This window comes from Pangasianodon hypophthalmus, chromosome 27, assembly GCF_027358585.1.
Source record: "Pangasianodon hypophthalmus isolate fPanHyp1 chromosome 27, fPanHyp1.pri, whole genome shotgun sequence".
In the NCBI taxonomy this organism is placed as follows: domain Eukaryota; kingdom Metazoa; phylum Chordata; class Actinopteri; order Siluriformes; family Pangasiidae; genus Pangasianodon; species Pangasianodon hypophthalmus.
In genome coordinates, this window is record NC_069736.1 from 13,969,679 (window position 1) to 13,989,826 (window position 20,148).

General features: G+C 39.4%; 3 protein-coding genes across 5 annotated transcripts in view; all 3 read right to left on the reverse strand.

The window, feature by feature from the left end:
- Positions 1–1,766: 1,766 nt before the first annotated feature.
- On the reverse strand, positions 1,767–10,905 carry lrwd1 (leucine-rich repeats and WD repeat domain containing 1). Of its 3 annotated transcripts, none has more exons than XM_026922270.3 (16): positions 10,761–10,905; positions 10,129–10,212; positions 9,313–9,547; positions 9,095–9,214; positions 8,868–9,014; positions 8,689–8,784; positions 8,159–8,590; positions 7,712–7,826; positions 7,140–7,246; positions 6,656–6,863; positions 6,194–6,266; positions 5,949–6,089; positions 5,552–5,655; positions 5,090–5,248; positions 3,381–3,490; positions 1,767–2,493 (listed from the first exon to the last, which is right to left on the reverse strand). In XM_026922270.3, the coding sequence occupies exons 2-16, from the start codon at positions 10,206–10,208 to the stop codon at positions 2,341–2,343; spliced, it is 2,280 nt and encodes a 759-aa protein (XP_026778071.3). In that variant the 5' UTR covers positions 10,209–10,212; positions 10,761–10,905; the 3' UTR covers positions 1,767–2,340. The 3 variants fall into 3 exon arrangements, with proteins under 3 accessions (XP_026778071.3, XP_034156377.2, XP_034156376.2); XM_034300486.2 differs by having other exon boundaries at positions 10,752–10,795; XM_034300485.2 differs by having other exon boundaries at positions 10,647–10,762.
- A 2,910-nt stretch (positions 10,906–13,815) lies between these two features.
- On the reverse strand, positions 13,816–17,660 carry alkbh4 (alkB homolog 4, lysine demthylase). Its single transcript, XM_026922320.3, has 3 exons — positions 16,458–17,660; positions 15,986–16,177; positions 13,816–14,943 (listed from the first exon to the last, which is right to left on the reverse strand). Exons 1-3 carry the CDS (start codon positions 16,563–16,565, stop codon positions 14,425–14,427), a joined length of 819 nt encoding a protein of 272 aa, XP_026778121.2. The 5' UTR covers positions 16,566–17,660; the 3' UTR covers positions 13,816–14,424.
- A 131-nt stretch (positions 17,661–17,791) lies between these two features.
- The window catches only part of polr2j (RNA polymerase II subunit J), a 3,038-nt gene continuing 681 nt past the window's right edge, over positions 17,792–20,148 (reverse strand). The window contains exons 2-4 of the mRNA XM_026922295.3: positions 19,742–19,831; positions 19,472–19,646; positions 17,792–18,184 (exon numbers count right to left, since the gene is read on the reverse strand). Coding sequence (XP_026778096.1) covers positions 18,149–18,184; positions 19,472–19,646; positions 19,742–19,831 — 301 coding nt within the window. The 3' untranslated portion in view covers positions 17,792–18,148. The remainder of the gene's footprint in view (positions 18,185–19,471; positions 19,647–19,741; positions 19,832–20,148) is intronic.

The window sequence follows — 20,148 nt, forward strand, 5'->3', positions numbered from 1 at the left end:
ATCAGAAGCCAGAAGAGGCGGAGGAAACCACGCCCCTAGACAAGCACGCGCGTGCTGCGTGCAATCCACGTTGTTGAGAGCACAAAGAAACACCGTGTGCTTGATTAACAATGCTGAAAAACTTTAACTGTTTCAGTCGCCCACAGAAAAATATACAAATAATACTTAAGGACGAAAAATGACTTAAGTATAAATAAATAATAAATAAATATATGCAGAATTAAATAGATAAAGAACTAAACAAACAAGTAAATAAATAATAAAGTAAATAAATAAATAAATGCATAAATAAATAAATACATTTTAGTCATGAAAAAGAGTATAATTAAATTAATGCCTTGAATTTATTTCTACATTTCCATACATCAACGTTTATTTGGGCTATTTCTACATTTATTTATTTATTTGTTTGTTTGTTTGTTTGTTTGTTTGTTTGTTTATACGTCATTTTTCGTCCTCCATATAAAAATACGTTTTGCTAGGCTATCTGTTTTTCTGAAACAACAAAGTAAAAAAATGCTGCACACCAATGTGTTGTATTCATTTAGATTTGGGGTTATAAGTTTACATACGCCTTTCAGAATCTGCAAAATGTTAATAATTTAAAAAAAAATAAGAGAGATCATAAAAAAATTGCATCTTTTCACGCTGGAGACAATCGAGGGGCAATTCATACACAACTATTACAAAAGGTGCAAACATTCACTAATGCTCAAGAAGGCGACACACTACACTGAGCCAGGGGGGTGTAAACTTTTGTTCTTATTTTGTCTTTTGGAAAACATTTAAATATCTTATGTAGCTTAAGTGTAATACTAAATGAAAAATAAAAGATCTTTAAACAAAATAACAATTTACACAGATCATCCTGTTCAAAAGTTTACACCCCCTTGGCTCTTAATGTATTGTGTTGCCTTCTGGAGCATCAGTGAGTATTTGCACCTTTTGTAATAGTAGTGTATGAATTCTCCAAATCTGCAGGCCCTGGAGGATTTTTCTGAAGACCAGTGGGTAGTTTAACTACTCAGGACAAACAAGGGACTCAAGAACAACTATCACAAAACATAAAAACAGTTGTTGATCATCCAGGTAACGACACACAGTATTAAGAATCAAGCATATGTAAACTTTTCAACTGGTTCATTTGTGTAAATTCAGTTATTATCATGTCTTGTGGACTATATGTAAAACATCTGCTATGTGAAATAGCTTATTCAGGGCAGTACTAAATAAAAAAACAAAATGCAATGTTTATGATCGCTCTAATTTTTTATAAATTATTAACATTTTGCAAAGCATATGTAAACTTATGACCAAAACTGTACATGCACTCCAGTAACAACTCATTGACCATTAAAATAAACTATAAAAGCTACATTAAAACTCATTCACTCATAGGGTTAGGGCTAGGAAAAATGAAAGGTTAGGCTTTTTGCCTCACATCTGGTCACTTTTGATCTCGTCACTTTTGATCTCGTCCTCCCCAATATTTTGCAAAATCCAAGCATATAAATGACACAAAAAAAGGGTCTGTCGATATGCAATCTCATATTCCAGGTATTCCCAGTAAGCACTGTTATATTTTCCTATCAGAAGTTCACTTGAAAACATGTGCTTCCAGAAATTTCTCCATGTCTGTAACAAATCTGACTTTGGCACACACTTTTGTTCACAGCCAGATAGACTATGTGTATGTGTTCTGCACATGGGTTGTGTCTGAGTAGAAAAAATGAATAATGGACCAAAAAAATAAAAAAAAAAAACAATGAAAGTCAAGAATTGTTTAATAATGAGTTGTGAGCTGGATCTGATGTGTTGAAAGTTCAGCTTAGTGAGTTCCCATGACTAGAATTATGAAACCATGTTATATACGGAATAATCATATCGCATACATCACATTTTCACTATACAGTACTATATAGATTTGTAAGTGTGTGTGATATAATATAAGGTGAAAAATGTTGTGCAGTCTCACATAGATATTAACACACACACATGTGTAACATATGGAAGGAAAACACAATTTACAGTCATTACATATGTACATTTTTTTTTTCCCAAAACAAAACCGTATTTGGAATAAAAAAAATAAAAAGCACAATTAAAAATTAAAACACTTCATCTATTGATATCACCCCAACAAATCCTGTCTAGAATAAATCACTTTTCTGTCTGGAGCTCAGACACATGAACATGATGTGACATTAGTGAAGCTCCAGTAGTAATTAGTCTCTTGTTAAGACTCATCAGTGCTCATTATTTCCTTTAGCACTTGCGTTGGCGGGTTACAAAGTCTGAAGCACGTCCTGAAACATGGTAGGAACATAAAACTGGATCAGATCATGGCGCAGATTCTCGTTTCCAAACCACCACCATGTTCTTGTCACTTAAAGCAACCAAATAACGAAGCTCGGGATCCATGGCAACGCTGTTGATGGACGGCCCCTCGACTGGGCCGACTCCGCTTCGCACCGGAGACGGCCACTCCAGCACCTGAAACGACATCATGACAAGGGCTTTAGACCTCACAGTGCTTGTTGTACTTTAACGGCACACTGTACGTGTCCTTGTTCAGTACATAATCAAGCAAAGTAGTGTGTATACGAATGTTAATACATTTCAGGAGATATAAATCTCAATTTCTCCATTATATGTGCATTATATATATATATATATATAAAAACCCAGACACCACGCCATCTACTGACAGATGTTTAGAGCTACAACTGTTTCAGTTCAAATGCTGATAGTGCATTCGCTCATCTTCAGTATCTGTCTTATCATGTTCAGGTTTGCGGTGGATCCGTAGCCTATCCTAGGAACACTGTGCATGAAGTAGGGATAACACTCCGGATTCATACACACATTCGCACCTAGGGTAAATCTACAAACTGGCATGTTTTTAGGAAGTGATTTAAAAAAAACTGGAAAGGAAACCCATAGAAACACAGGAGAACATGTGAAACTTCACATAGATGGGAACTATAGGGACCATGGAGCTGTGAGGCAGCAACGCAACACTACAACACACACACACTGTGCCACCACACTATCTGTGCAATTCAAATGTGATTGTGACAAAACCGATTGCTGCCAATTGGCATCCCTTAATGGATTAGTAGACGAGGCTTACAAACACGACCATTGATCCTATTACATAAACAGCGACATTTGCCATAGGGGTGTGTAATCTGTGCCAGGAATTAAAGCCATGGAAATGTTATTTACATGTGTCAATTCGCATGTAAATCATTTGACTTGACAGATTGTGTGCCAAAAACCACAGAGGCTGGACGAATACTTTTCACTTTCCATTGAACATACTGTAGAATTGAGACACTCCCTTAATAATAGATCTGTTGGCAAGTTAGTACTCATACCTCTGTTGCAGGAACTGCTTTTCCACTCTTGAAGTTGGCCTTCGCAAGGTCTGTGATGTGATACGTCCACAGCCGGCCTTTCTCATCTCCACACACCACGTAGCCGAAGCCTGAAGAGTGGCAGAAATAACACATCAGACAGTCTGTCATAAACGGGCAAACAGCCAAATGTGTACAAAGACCTCTAAAATTATGCAGTGGGCTCTCAAACCTGCTTTCACTTATTATTTTTTTTAATAAAAAAAAATAGATTTTTATTATTATCTGCATATGAAAAAATATTTTACCAGTGTATTGATATACTGTGACATACTGACCTACTATGATATTATACACACACACACACACACACATATATATATATATATATATATATATATATATATATAATAGATAGATAGATAAACTGTGATATACTGACACACAGAGGGAACTAGAACAGGTGAAAATTGTGTTGCTTTCCTGAGGCAATCATTTGATTATGAAATGTAATATGTTCGGACAGTTTTTATTTCACCCATAATCTGACATCCACACTCTAATATGAGTTGTAGGAGTAGGAGTAAAATAAAAAATAATTGATAATTAAAATCTGTAAAAACTGTAGGGCCAGTAAAACAAAATCAGAGACTCGAATATGAGCCACAAAAGGAGTGATCCTGATTAATATCTGCAGGAAAATGTTAAATACTTAGATGTAATAGAATTAAAAGTATTAGAAATACTGAAGGAAATCACACACACACACACACACACACACACAGTTATATTCAGCCAATCATGTGGCAGCAGTGCAATGCAAAAAAATCATGCAGATACAGGTCAAGAGCTTCAGGTAATGTTCACATCAGACATCAAAAGGGGGGAGTTGATCTCAGTCACTTTGCTGGTACCAGAAGGGCAGGTTTGAGTATTTCAGAAACTGCTGATCTCCTGGGATTTTCACACGCAACAGTCTCTAGAGTTTTACACAGAATGGTGTAAGAGTGGCAGCTTGAACCAATCTGGCCATTTTCCTCTGACCTCTCTCATCAACAAGGAGTTTCCACCCACAGAACTGTCACTCACTCGATGTTTTTTTGTTTTTTTTGCACCATTCTGTGTAAACTCTAGAGACTGTTGTGTGTGAAATTCCCAGGAGATCAGCAGATGGGACAGTTTGAAATATTCAAAACTTTCTATCTGGTTACCAACATCAGGTACAGGTGTTCCTATTAAAGTGGACAGTGAGTTTTATATATATATATAAAATCCCATTTTTATATATATATATAAAAAATACAATACACAATACTGTGCAAAAGTCTTAGGCACATGCAAAGAAATGCTGTAGAGCAAAGATGCCTTCAAAAATAATGAAATTAAATGTTTCTACATTAAAAAAAATACTCTAAAGAGCAGTAAACAGCAATAAATGAAAAAGTCAAAATTTGGTGTGATGATCACTCGCTTTAAAAAAATTAATAGTAGTCTCAGGTACAATGTGTGCAGTTTTATAAGGAAATGAGCTGTAAGTGTTACTGAGCATCTTGCAGAACCAGCCACAGTTCTTCTGGAGACTTTGACTGTAACATTTAATTTTGTGTATACACACACACAGTTACCTTCAAGTTCCTAAATGAATCTAAAGTGGATTTTCCCCCTTCGTAGTATACATACATTATGAAAATGATGAAAATGCTAAATATTAGAATCTGAGTGATGCTGACCGGGGCAGGTGTTTAGAGACAGGTACGGGATGTCTGTGTTGGACCACTGCAGTTCAGCCAGGATCACAGCAGGCACCTCCTTCTTCCTCCCCTGGCGCAACGCCCTCGTACCACTCCAGCTCCATAAGTAGATAGAGCCCTGCATGTGGCTCTTAGATGCTGAGAGGGAGAGAGAACGGGATATTAGTGTGGATGGTACAAGAGCTACAAACAGTCGTTTCCTCACCTTCAGTCAGCCTCTTAAAGTTAAGAGTTTAAGTATCCTGACTTTCCTGCTGGGATTCCTGGCTTTAGTGTTACAAAGCTGTGACACTGGAGACTCCTTCCAAAAATCCTCACCATATCAACGATTTCACTTTTCGTAAATGCATTTCTTAATCCACTGACGTACAAGTTGCTACGATGGAGATGATAATGTTCATATTGATGCAGCGTAACCAGGACACTACTGTACTCACTCACCTATTATGTCTTCTGTAAGGAAGCTGAGTCCATCGATAGTGCGGTAGTTATTGCTCTTATTACTCTTCTTGTACACAGGAAATACAATCTCCATCTCCTCCGCCCTGGAAAAGCACACCAGCAAAGACTTGAATACGCAAAATGCCCAGACATTTACAGAAATAACTCACCAAAGCACTCACACACACACTCCTGTGCAGTGAAGACTATACAGATGACCTGTATTCTTACTCTCATACTGTTTACATGAAAGTAGCTGTCACTTGAGTTGATTGCCTGAACCCCATGGGTTATTAAAGTGTAATAATTCACTCATAAGTTCGAGTTTGGAATGTGTTCTACTGTACATTCGCTGGAAGGTATAAATATGTAAATGCACATGTTTATCAACAGTCACCTCTTCTGTGTGTTCTTGCTAAGCTGGATGTCGAAGCTGTAAAGCCCGTTGTCACAGCCTGAGATAAGGTGCGTGTCTGGGGAGCAGGGTGGAAAGGAGAGGTGCAGTGGAGTGGAGCAGGTCTCCATTACTAGCAGCTGACTGGTAGAACAAGAAACGGCAACGATTTCATTTACATATGTGCCGGCAAAACAAAACCCTCAATAACTGAGAGATATTAAAACACAAAAGCCACAAAAACAAACCTGGTTTTGAAGTTGTAGTCTCGGTCCAGCCCGCCGATATCCCACATGATGATCTTGTTATCATACGCGCCAGCTAGAAACAAACAACAACAAAAATGGTTAGTTTCTTAGCTAATCAACTACGAAAACCTTTAACTTGGGGTGAAACAGTATAAAAATTGTAGTGTACTTTCAGTCTTATATAATGCTATCTACTTGCAATAACATTAAATGGCATTGCATTGTATCAGTACTTGAGTGAAACGTCTTTTAAAATAGACACGAGGATTTTTGACAAACAGACATTGTCACAATGCAGCTTAGAAATCTACAGAGTCCAGGTCAGACCCAAAGGAGAGATCTGGGCATAAACTGATGACCAGATTTTTGAGATCTGGCAGAACAGATTTTCTTATCACAGTCTCTCTCCAGGTCTGAAGAAAATCAGAATATTTAGATCTTCTTTTCTTGATCTGCACTTACTGAACAGGAAGCTGGAATGGCACGGGCTGAAGCGTAGCATCGATATGGCTCGGCGGCTGGCGCGGAACTCGCCGTATGCCAGGTTGGCTCTGGGGTGGATGAGTTTCACCATGCCCCTCTTTCCTCCTGCGGCGAGGATGCTGCAGGATCGAGCGCAGCCACCCTCACGCGCCATCAACACCGTGGTCCAGGCCAGCGTAAAGAACTCCTAACACAGGAATGAAAGTTTCGTAAATAAACGTGCCACGAGTTACACAGACATTTATTCATACACACATGACAACTATTTTGGAAGTAAGGATGCAGCAATGGCAATGAATAAAGACACACAGGGACAGGAAGATAGATGTCCTGTCTATTTTCCTATTTTCCAGGTTTTGCTTGGGTTTAGTAAAGTATTCCTTCACACTAGGAGAAACATTACAAGTTTCGAGTGACACCTGGTGGTAAGAAGTGATATTACAGGCAATAACTCATTACACACCTCACCAGGGACCTTGTATTTCTTCAGTACATGGCCAGACTCGCAGTCTATCACACACACCGTCTCCCCTCCACAGGTAGCCACTGACTGTGCCCAGGCACCTGCATCTTAAAAAAAAAAAAAAAAAAAAGGCAAAATACAAACAGACATTATGGTGGCACCAATAAGAATGCTTTTTCCAAACACTTCCAGTCAACAGCAGGGGAAAAAATGTGAAAGCGTCCCAGGTGAAAATAAAACATCTGAAAGAGTTAACATCAGGCTGTTTGTTTTTGAAATGGTGAAAGCCAAAAATTAATGGAAAGATGCATCCTCACTTTTTCCTCCATAGGTTTTCCTTCATTGTATGGCACAATTTTTTTTTGAATGGAAACTAAATGCAGGTTGAACCTAAATGCAAGCGATATTAGAGCTGTTCGGGAGATTACACACCTTTGGATCGCAATCCTTCCCAAAAATTGCATCTCTGTGTTGATTTTTAGACCAAAACAGCTACTTGTTGCTGCACTAACTACAATCTTGGACCTTGGTATCTCAGTAACTTTGTTCAGACTGCATTTGATGATACTCACTGTTGTTGTGAGCGGGCTCGAAGGCGCAGGCCCACAACTGGGTGCTGAAATCCTCCGGACTGTCATGTTTACTGTGACACTGCAGGACGTGAAGAGGCTGCAGACTGACCGGCTCCTGCAACGAGACACTCGACGATGAGATAACGGCTTTGTGATGAGCCATTAGCAACAATACCCAAAACTCAGGAGAGTGAGAGATGGTGGCCATCCAGAGAGGGAGGCCGTATAGCAATACATTTCGTAGTAAAATCTAGGCTTGTGTACGTTATGTAATATGTAAAGAATAAAACATAACAAGGTGTACTGTTGCTGTTGAAAATAATGACAGTATAGTGTGATGTGACCACAAAAAAACATCCTGAGAGTTCATCAGCAGCATGGCACAAATGCTGACACACAAAATATTACAAAAGTACGAAACATGTTTTAAATCAATAACATACATACCTTTGGAACTTGGTATTTACTCGCTTTGCAGATTGTTTCTTTTTCTGTTTTGGTGGAGCTGCATGCTTGCGGAGTCGTAAGCTGAACTTTGAGATTTTTCTTCGCTCCCTTTGCGGTGGGCGTCACGGCAACCTGTGCCACTGTTGCTTTTTTTGGGGTGTTTTGCGGGCGACTGGATTTCCTCTGACCCGCCTCAGGAGTGTTCATTTTCACGCACCTTGGGCTTGAGACACCCGGATCAGATTTCTGCGGGGTCCCCTGGAGCCGAGAGGATTTTCTCGGACTCGCCTCGACTGAAGCGGCGCTGGCTAATCGGCTTGATTTGCGTGGACTGGCCTCCGGCGTGGCCGCTTGGTTTATCGTCCTTCTCTTTCGGGGGGTTTCGGCGTCGCAGTTTGCCTCGGGGTCGTGAATTTTTCTCTTGGAAGGAGACTGAAGGAATGCGTTGTTTCATACAAGACATTAATTAGACCCTAAAACAAACCTGACATTTCATTATTGTTGTTTTTGAAACATTGAAACAGGCATACCCCAGCTTCTTTTACAGGAGTCTCTGGTGTTATGTCTTCCTCCTCCTTTTCTGGCTCAATCAGCGATTGGAGATATTCTTTTGCAATCATTTCAACCTGAACCACAGAATTCAAATTTAATGGTGGGAAGATAATAATTGTATACCAAGCCAGAGAAATTTTATATTTCAAACACACACCCTCCATTTGGTGTAGTCGTTTAATGAACTGGGGCCATATTTGACTTGAAAGCATGCCGCATTAACAAATTTCTTCTCAAGCTCATTCAAGCTTTGTGAAGTTGGTGGATCAGGGAGACTGAAGTTCTTCTCCCACACACCAATCACCTGTAACAGAAAAGCCACCTTTAATAACATGCAGAATTTCAATTTCCTAGTTACACAAAAAAGCTCAGTTCCAAACTCACCCGCTTCCTAAGGATCTCACTGTTCACGTAGCGGATGTGGTTGGCCGTCGCGCTGATGTCCTTCCCGTTCATGATCTTCAATTTGGGCAAGAGGAAAAGCACTTTGTGCTCATCGCTGACCTAAAGAAACATGACGTAATACTGAATTTAAAAAAAAAAACAAAACACAACAACAATGTGGTATCCTTCAAACTACAAGACAGCAGGATAGGTCTTACAGTGAGATACAAATTGTCATCCAGCCGCAACTCCTCCAGGCCAGTCAGGGCCACCAGCGAGGTCACTTCCTCCATGTCGTTGTTGGAGAAGTTTAGGAGCCTCAGGCGGGGAAGGGACAGTCCTGCTGGGAGCTTCTGCAGCATGTTCCCGGAAAGATCTAACTCCTCCAGCGCAGAGAGCTTATTCAACAAGGGCACGGAGAGATCTTGATTCTTTAACCCCATACGAGAGAGACTAGAAAGAAGAACAGTAAACAATGCTCATGAGTATCGGATTCATTGTAGACACTTTGTTAAAGCACAGTACTCAGTACTCATCTCTAAACGCACAGTACTCGACTCGAAAAGCCCAGTACTCAGTACCTGACTAGAAAAGCCCAGTACTCAGTACTCGACTCGAAAAGCCCAGTACTCAGTACCTGACTAGAAAAGCCCAGTACTCAGTACTCGACTCGAAAAGCCCAGTACTCAGTACTCGACTAGAAAAGCCCAGTACTCAGTACTCGACTAGAAAAGCCCAGTACTCAGTACCTGACTAGAAAAGCCCAGTACTCAGTACTCGACTAGAAAAGCCCAGTACTCAGTACTCGACTAGAAAAGCCCAGTACTCAGTACCTGACTAGAAAAGCCCAGTACTCAGTACTCGACTAGAAAAGCCCAGTACTCAGTACCTGACTAGAAAAGCACAGTACTCAGTACTTGACTCGAAAAGCTCAGTACTCAATAGTCAACACACTGTATATTTTACTACATCCAGAAGTATACCCAGCTAACAGTTATATCATCAATGGGCATCATAGCTCTAAGCACACTTACTTTAGACTGGTAATTTTCTCCAGCTTGTTTGTTTTAGGCGAGCCTTTCTCCAGCAGTATTCTCTCTGTAATCTTCTCCATGATGCTGTGTGAAAGATGGACAACACAATAATGTGGACTGGTGGGTTTTTTCCAGATTAAATAGCACCCTAGTTTCAGCTTAATGTTCCTGCCATTGTCTGATGAAGAGCTTTCAGAGCTTTCTGCATTAGAATAGACAGAATGGGACTGAAGTGGCCACTTTACACCCAGTGATTCAGTGAGTCGGATGATTCAGTGATTCAGATGATTCACCGGAACTGCAGTGAAGCTCAACAGTCACCACTATTACAATAATACAAAAGAAACACTTACATCAAAGTCACTATAGACTACTGAAAACTGAAACTGTTGAAGATTGAGATTAAATTTTTTATGTATTTTTTCATGAAGTGAATCAGTAGAAAAGAAGCTACCACAAACGCACGCGACCATATTTTATACCGATATGACTCAGTCCACACGACACAGTAAACTAACCTTAAACAAAGTTAAAGGAAAATTATATATATTTTTTCCGTGCTATTGAGACTCTGTATCTGCATTAACAATGATAAATACTGCTACATTCAAAATAAAACGCACATTACTTACAGATGTACACTCGGGTTTACTTCGTTACTTTGTCTTTTCCCGGGAAAACGCACCGTGAACTTTGACCAAAGTGACGTCAGTGCGCTCGCGCGTGGAGCCTCGTGTCCGCCATATTGAGTGTGGCTAACCTCACGTCACTGCATCCTTTACATTTCTTTTTGCTATTTAACTGACTATAATTGAAAGTAAAAATGCAAATATGAAGTAAATATCAGTAAAAATGAAGTAAACATCAGTAAAAGAGGTAAATATAAGTAAAAATGAAGTAAATCTCAGCAAATATGAGGTAAATCTCAGTAAACATGAAATAAATATAAACAAATATGAGGTAAATATAAGTAAAATGATGGAAACATTAGTAAATATAAGTAAAAAATGAAGTGACCATCAGTAAATATAAGTAAAAATAAAGTAAACATCATTAAATATTAAGTAACTATAAGTAAATATAAGTAAACATCAGTAACATCAGTAAATATCAGATAAAATATCAAAAAAAAAAAAAAAAAAAAAAAGGTAAATATCATATTTAGTTCATTTGGCTGATGCCAGAGACTTAGAATTAAGACAATACAATCAAGTAGTTTAAGGGTTTTGCTCAAGGACCCAACAGATTAATTATATTACATACATTTATATTATATACAGTATGTCTTCCTCATGAATTGGCCATCATGTCTATATTATTTATTTTTTAACTGATATAATTATTCATTATTCGTGGAGCCTTTTCAGAAAATTATTTTCAAGCATTTTTCAGGAAATATGAGAGCTGTTGATTACTGAATGTCATCTTGGGGTGACTCACATCTGTCAGCATTCTTAAAGTGAACTACACTTCCCTTAATAAAATGTCTGACTGAAACACAGACATTTATACACAGTTAAGTACACAAGCACGTTACAGGGCAATTCCAAGTTTATAGACATGGCGTTTGAAGTCATATTGACTTGCAATATCTCATAACCTGTACACTTACCATCAGTGTGACAATGTGTATATGTTTATCAGGTGATCTTTCAGGGAGCGCTTCAATCAAAAGCAAGTCCTTATTTTCATGTCCTTTTTAAAGATATATAGCAGTCCATCCGCATTTGGGATATGTTATCACATGGACAGAGAATATATGTAATATGAAAGACCTAACTGAACACGAATGTATTATTTTAAAAGCATTTGTTTTGCATATATTACTAAGGAAATCTAGTGTTATGAATGTGGCAATGTTCAATATCCAGACCTATTCTTATGCAAAGCAATATGGCATTCTGCACTTCATAGACCTGATTTTACGTGCTAATACACTTTCCCCAGTGCCTTAACCCCAAAAGAGCAGCAGTGGTGAGGATATATCCAGCTCAGAGAACTGAAAGACCTCTTTACCTGTTTCCATAGAAGGTCACACTTGGATCAGGTTTAGGAATGGGAACCTGCAAGACACACTTAAGAACACAACCTTACCGTAATTAAGCAACTTGCTCACCCATTATATGTACATTTTCTCACACCAAGCCCCTTCTGGCATTTCTAAAGTCAAAGATATTAGTATTTAGCCTTGCGTCTGTCCCAAGCAGAACACATGTGGACATTATCAGAGATGATTTTTCAAGCCTCTGATGACACACTATTCTGACTGATGAACCTCTGTGCCTATTGTCCTGTTTTGGTAGTTACTGTACTGGTCTTGCACTTTATGTAGTAATGTGTAGTCTCTTGTAGTTCTGTGTTGTTTTGTGTAGCACCATGGTCCTGGAGGAACGTTGTTGTGTTTCACTGTGTACTAACTAGCTGTATATGGTTGAAATGACAATAAAGCCACTTGACTTGACTTGACCTAATTTCACATTCTCTGTACTTACCATTCAACCTACGAAGCTGTCCTACTAAAGCAGTGTTACTGTTGAGTAGTGCTGCTACGCTACACTCAACAGTTTCCAACCCATGATTGCAATAGCTTTCCCACACTACCCTGTCCTGTTGTCCTGTATAGTCTACGTGCACTGAATTGTGTATCTATTGTCCTGTGTGTTTATTGTCTTGTACTCGTCTCACACTGTTGTGTATTTGAACTGTAGTTGTGAAACATACTACTGTACTGTTATATGTCACACCACGGTCCTGGAGATGTATACAAGCTATACAAAGAAATGACAATTAAAAACCCACTTGACTTGATAATAGAATGAGAAACAATAACATTTTATGAATTTCTTAGCAGTAATATGTTATTTCTTATCTACACTGCAGTCAATCCTAGGTCTTATCTCTTAAACCATTCCCATTTCCGAGGTCCAAGTTAAAGGGTGAGCACATTTCTGTACAAGTTCAAGTTTAAATTGACCTACAAACTTCATTCGAGTTAGTGTGCATTGACTGCAGTGTATATAAGAAATAACATATTACTGCTAAGAAATTCATGAAATGTCAGTAATATTAATATTACTCAAAAGGTACAGGGTGATTAAAAATGGTGTGTTGAACTTCTACCTGAAAATGTTGTGTAGTCAGCAGAGTTGTAATAAAAAGTTAGCTGTAAAGTTAAACCTATGCCCTACTTCTGGTTGAAGTTCTCATTGGTTGGAGATCGCTCACTGCTGCTGAGGGTGGCGCCACATGGACGGCCTGAAGATCATTGGGATTGCTGGGGATGGTGTCGCTTGGGGGCCATGGAGATGACTTGGGGATCTCATATGGGGAGTTGTACTGAGATGGCTTGGGACTGCGATTGCTGTGGTGGCTTTGGGGCTGCAGTTGCCACGAGCACCTTCGTACTCAGGACTCCATCAGTGGACAGTGGATAGGTTCAACAAACCGGACTTCATGTGAAAACTGTGATGGATTTACTGGTTGCACAATTGCACTATTTGTCCATGTAGTACACAGTTATAGAAGGGATTTATTTATAATTGCACTATCCGTTATCACCCAGAAGAGTATGGGTTCCCTTTTGAGTCTGGTTCCTCTCACGGGTTCTTCCTAATATCCTCTCAGGGGGTTTTTCCTTGCTGTCGCCTCTGGCTTGCTCACTAGGGATAAATTCACACACTTACAATTTATTTTCATTTAATTCACTCTGAATGTATTTATTTCTGTAAAGCTGATTGTGACAATGTCCATTGTTAAAAGCACTGTACAAATAAAACTGAATTAAACCAACAAATAGGCAATGGCATAAATATATATATATTTTTTAATTACAGTTTATGCCTGTGGGTCGTGTGCTTCTTAAGCACTTTTAATCCTGTTAAAAACTTAATAAATCACAGTATTTTTAGGTGTAGAGTTCATTTCTGTCAGAGGAAAAATGAACACTAGCTTTTGTTCCACAAGTGAACTTTTTGCACCCACCTCTATTTCCTTTTCCACTGTATTATTATAAAAAATTTTTCATGTCGCTCTTCATGGAGAAATAACTCTTAAAATCACAGATTTCTTCCATTTGAATAACTTGTATGACGTATAAAAATGTTACACCATAACAAATGTGAGCACGTGGCAACACTGAATATCATCTCAAGCAAATATACATGATTTTCTTGATATAATATTTTGCATTTTAACTGCATCATGTTTAAAAACAAGCATTCGGGTCTACTGAATTAAACCGAATTCAGCCAGTTAGTCCATAAATAATCTACAACACTGTCCATGATGAAACCATCTTTACACGGGAACACCTTTAAAGCTTGATGCTATACTCAGCAGCTCTGATCCCAGCTTCTCCTGCTCACCACCATGCAGAAACTCAGCGGTCAGCTCTCTGAAGGTACTGCACACCCTCCGGCTGTGAACGTGCTCCCGGTGAATGGCGTGTTTCCACCGGTGGCGTGCCTCGCCGTACAGCACGAACAAAGACCTCCGAGGCATATTTACAGCCACCCTGACCTCGCCTCGGTCCATGTCCCCCCAGCCCTGGTCTAAACTCATGGTGATTACAGTGTCGGAGAGCAGATTGAGAGTAACCAGGCGCTCCCCCCACAGCCAGCTGTCATCCAGGTGAGGGTCGATGGCAGAGCCGCGTTCGGGGGTGTACTCCAGGTTGCACTGCTCTACCGGCTGGAAATCAGCCAGCATCGGCTCTTTGGACATTCTGTCCACTAGCTTCTGACTGATTGCAGGGAGGCCACTGAAACCCCCAAGGCGTACACGGCGCTTTTTGAAGTTTACCTTCGGTCCAAAGTCCTAAGAAAAACAACGTGTTTATGTACAACTATTAGGTACATGGTAGGTAAGTCTTCAGTAATCATATTTATAGCTGCCTGGGAAAACCCATCGGATGCTTTGTCTTTGTCTGAAATCTAAAAAAAAAAAATTACCAAAATTGATGACTAATCAGGTTTTGACCAGTAATATAATTAGACATCTCCAGTTTAAGATCACTTCAATACATTTCACCAAATTTAGGCTAATTTCTAACCTTGCCTTGGCTTTCTGCTTGCAAAGATCATGGAGACAGTTTACTAAAAAGTCTAAAACCTTGCTAGCGAAGTGTGATTTCCTCAAAATTTGATCAACTTTTTGGACAATTACACACTGTAGCTCAATGAATCAGCGATTATTTCTCCACCAACCATAGCGCGGATGGAGATCTGTGAAGTGAAGAGACGATTAGGCTTTAAATGTTAAAATGTTTGATATCAATGTTTTGAGGGGCTTTTACCTCAGGAGATGAGACCGAGACTGATATGGAGGATGCTGATAATCAAATTTGTAACTCATTTCCTATTGTAAACTTATACTTCTTTAAATTTGGCAGTAATGTTCTTTTTTCCATAAGTAGATTAGGTTCGAAATGTAGAGGTCGGCGGGGTATCTTTCAATGGTACTGGAATGAAATCACTTTTGGGGGTAACCAAACTTAAAAAAATGTTAGAACTTTACTTCTGATTGGGATACGTGCAAGGAAGAGAAAGATTTCTGTTCAGGAAAGCTTGTCGTTTTTCAGAACTATATATAGTAAGAGAAAATTTGATCATGTGAAGGGTTTTCTCAGACTGCCACACATATAGGTCAATAATATGCTATCCATTACATAATATATTACAACATTACAACATTTCTCTGTTCAAAAACACACCTGGAAATTAACTAGGGGCTTAGATTAGGTGCCTTGAAGGATATTAAGCTGTCGTAAAGGTAATACAAGCAATTCATATATTACAAAATGGCAAACAGGAGAAAAAAAATATATATATATACAGTTATATCCTCTTGGATTCAGTACCTGTTTGCGCCGACCAGACTGAGACTCTCTCCAGATGTTTTGGTCCATTTTGGCAACCAGCTCTCTTTCCTCATCCTCAGAGACAAAGTTCTCCCACAGGAAGACACCAGGAAATGGAAAAGCCTGCTGAATATTACCAGCAACTGGCACTGCTAATTCGGACTCCTGATCATAGGTAAAATCAAAATGTACCTGGAATAGAGAATACAGATATGTATACAGGAATACAGATATGTATTTAGCTCCTGACCACAAAAGCAAGTAAGATATGATTTATTTGAATAAACAGATTCGCTTCACTCCATAGCTTTGAATTAGCATACAATCAAATCTGATCCCTTCCAATATGGCGGAAGCGTTGACGTATGGTGGTAGCTAGCAGCAGAAGCTAATGCGGCACCTACACAGTTGTCCTATTATAACCCTTTCTGGTCACACTCAGACTGTTTTACTGAATGATTAGCACACTTACCGAGTCTTGCTTATTCAGCAGATGTCGCTTGTCATCATTTGCCTCACATATCAGGCAAGTTCGGATGCCTTTACAGCCACAGTTAGCTGTCTGCTGCCTGGCAGCCATCAAGCAACTTTCTTCTTGTGCACCGCGGTAATGTGTCCCTCTGCAACATCAACGACTAAAATAGTTCCGGGTTTCCATTGGCTGACGTTTCATGCGTTTCAAGCTAGAGATGTGTGCGATTTGTTAATTCCACCCTGTTTTATAGAAATTTTGAGCAACATCACCCGGTCCGTCTGGTCTGTCTGTGTCCAGCAAGACTACAAACCACGCCCACTACAAGGAACGCCCACTAGCAAATCACACTACACAACATTCCCACGCCAACTCCCCCCTAACCCTAACCCTATGTTTTGTAATAGTGGGCATATCATGTAAGGGGTGTGGTCTGTAATCCTGGCACATGTGTATTGTATTTGGTGTGGGCATAACTTGTAACAGTGGGCGTGGTTTGTAATCATGAGGGATGTTTTATGTATTTGTTGTGGGCGTAACTTGTAATAGTGGGCGTGTCATGTAAAGGGTGTGGTTTGTAATCCTGTTGTGGGTGTAATTTGTAATAGTGGGCGTACCCTGTATTGGGCGTAGTTTGTAATCCTGGTGGATGTGTAACATATTTGTTGTGGGCGTAACTTGTAATAGTGGGTGTGTATTGTAAGGGGTATGGTTTGTAATCTTGATGGATGTTTTACATATTTGTTGTGGACGTAACTTGTAATAGTGGGTTTATCATGTAAAGGGCCTGGCAGATTTTTTTTTTTTACTTATTTTTCGTGGGCGTAACTTGTAATAGTGGGCATACGTTGTAAGGGGCGTGGTTTGTAATCCTGCAGGAAGCAGATGGATACTCTTGCGGTCCCATCCAATCCAACAGAAAATTTTACCAATTTTGCCTGCTCCTACAGAAAGTCTGACCAATCACACATTGGGCAGGATTTGTCAAATGTGTCAATGTTACAGAATTTTTTGACCAATTCTCCTCAATCATGAAGAAAGTTTGTCCAATCTTGCTCTCTTTCATGGAAATTTTGACCAATCGTACCAATCCAAGCCACATTTGACTAACCCCGCCCACTCCTGTAGAAAGTTCAACCAATCTTGCCTGTACTCAATTTTATTTAAGATCAACGAAGCAAATCCTACATGCCTCCATGATAATTAATGTGAACTTTCTTTATCCCACTAGTTTCATATCTGACATCCAGCTTTCCCCCCAGATTAGACAAAAGAACTGCTCTCTCCTGCAACAATCCATATCCCCACCCACCAACGTAACACTGACTGAACAATTCAGATATCAAAATTAAATTTATTCATGACAAAAAGGTTTTTTTTTTTTTTACACATAATGGATTTTTCACTGCATACCAGACATTTACGGCAACGAAAAACATCACTACAGCATCACAATACAAAGGGTTTAAATCAAAAATCTGTCACTACAGTAATATTCAAACTGAAGATGACTCCACAGACAGTTTTAACAGTCTCTGTGTTTTTGGACCGGAGTGGGGAGAATGTTTAACTTCAGCAGGAGAAGCCCAGAGCTGAAAAAGACAAACTGAACAGCGTAAGCTCACAGAAGAGCTCAGAGAAGAGGCTGGAGTAGTCATCAGGAGGAACATCCATAGTTTGATCTGTATCCTTCATTCAATTCCTTCCTGCTTGTCTTTGATGGCAACCTAAAATCATTGGGAAAATGGATTAGTCGCTGAAGCTGAATGCAAAAGAAACTGCATTAGATACCGTGACTGGGCAGTAAAATTTCCACACGTGTTACTTGGGTCAAACCTATCAATCATATATTTCAGATATTATTCACTAACTAAGGTGAACTTCTGTTTTAAAAACAATCAACAATTGATGCAACCAATTTTGTATTCAGTGTACTCATTCCCAAATGGAGCTCCATCCATCCATCCCAGTGTAGATATCAAGCATTCTGATGCTGTAAGTATTTATACAAGAAAGTTGTTAAATTCTTGAATCTGATTGGCTAGGAGGTGTTGATTAATTCTCTATAACAGTAGCTCTGACGGTAGTTCCAGCTACGGAGTAAAATTGTGGGATTATATTAAAGCACATGCCCTAATTCATTATCGTTACACAGGGGACTTGTATAGTGGACATTCCACATAAACAGATGTAATCCTTGTTATGGTGAAGGTTTCTGTGAGGACATGTTTGTTTAACATTTTTATTTTTTTTGGAAGGAGTTTCCAGTGTCAGCGCTTTGCACTGGTCAAAGGTAAAGCTGTAATCGTGTTTTCTGCCACTGGAAAGTCTTCAGGACAGAATGCTTTGTGGTTAACAAGACAAGCTGCATCTTTTTGGCTTATTAACTTCCAAAGAGAGGCTGGTGATTGAACGACTGCTGATAGCTGTTATAATCTACACTCACTATCCACTTTATTAGGAACACCTGTGCATATTCATGCTGTTATCTAATCAGCCACTCATGTGGCAGCAGCACAATGCATGAAATCATGCAGATACAGGTCAAGAGCTTCAGATAATGTTCACATGGTGAGCAGAAAAGCATCTCAGCCTGCACAAAACATCGAACCTTTCAGTGGATGAGCTACAAGCGTTGTGCACTCCGAGTTGCTTTTCTGCTCACCACGGTTATAAAGAGTGCTTATTTGAGTTACTAAAGACTTCTGGTTCAGCTCAGACCAGTCTGATCTCTCTCATGAGCAAGGTGTTGTGTGTGAAAAATCTCAGGAGATCAGCAGTTTCTGAAATACTCAAACCAGCTCATCTGGCACCAATAACTCTGCCATGCTCAAAGTCACAGACATCACATTTTCCCCAATTCTAATATTTGAATCGTTAACTGAAGCTCTTTTAGTGATTCTTTTCCTATAACAGCACGCCCTATTGCGTTTCATTCCTTACAACGTAAAAATGATTGTATCGTAAAAACAAAACAGCAGAGTGATACTTTGTCCAGCCGTAGTAACACTCACCCTGAACCTCTCCTCCAGCAGAGAGAGCTCGCTGATCAGATCAGTGATGGCATTTGTAAAGGCTTCTTGAGGACTGTAGTCCGGCGTCGTCTGGACCCGAATCACGATCTTGTGCTCCAGCGGATGGGGAACCTTGTACCCAGCAAACAACACCTGAGGGTCCTTCAGCAGTTGTCTGTTGTAAAAGAGAGCATTAGGGTTTTAAAAGACAGAAATTAGGAGACAAGTGAATCTAAAGCAAGCCCATGATGAGAATACCGATGTGCTTACGATCTGATGATGTTTCCCAGCGTGTGGTCTTCTTTATTCAGCGTAAATAAACAAGCATTTGGCACCTTGGTGTCCTTCGTTATTGTAATTCTGCAACGATGATCACATTAGTGATTAATGTTAGTGATTAGCTACATACTTTAAAAAGAACTAATATAGATGTATAATACAGATCCACTTATATAGATGTGAAGACAAAACATAGGGAATGCCGTGACGTTATCGGAAACTAATCAATGTGATGTGGCCAGATGAGTCGAGGAGTTATTTTTACCATCCTAAAGCTGATTATATTCTAATAGCAGCATTTATTAGTTGTATTTATTCCTTTTATACAGCACAGTTTGCCATGTTGTGCTTTTAACCATTTACAGTTACACTCAATGTTGTGGAACATCCGCGAGATA

Coding starts and splice junctions, on each gene's coding strand:
- alkbh4 (XM_026922320.3), bottom strand. CDS start 16,565: ATGGCTGCCAGGCAGCAGACAGCTAACTGTGGCTGTAAAGGCATCCGA. Junction 16,178..16,457: donor TGCTGAATAAGCAAGACTCG/GTAAGTGTGCTA, acceptor TCTCTATTCCAG/GTACATTTTGATTTTACCTA. Junction 14,944..15,985: donor AGTCTGGTCGGCGCAAACAG/GTACTGAATCCA, acceptor TGTTTTTCTTAG/GACTTTGGACCGAAGGTAAA.
- lrwd1 (XM_026922270.3), bottom strand. CDS start 10,208: ATGGAGAAGATTACAGAGAGAATACTGCTGGAGAAAGGCTCGCCTAAA. Junction 8,591..8,688: donor CTCCTGTAAAAGAAGCTGGG/GTATGCCTGTTT, acceptor GCATTCCTTCAG/TCTCCTTCCAAGAGAAAAAT. Junction 6,864..7,139: donor AATACAAGGTCCCTGGTGAG/GTGTGTAATGAG, acceptor TTCCTGTGTTAG/GAGTTCTTTACGCTGGCCTG.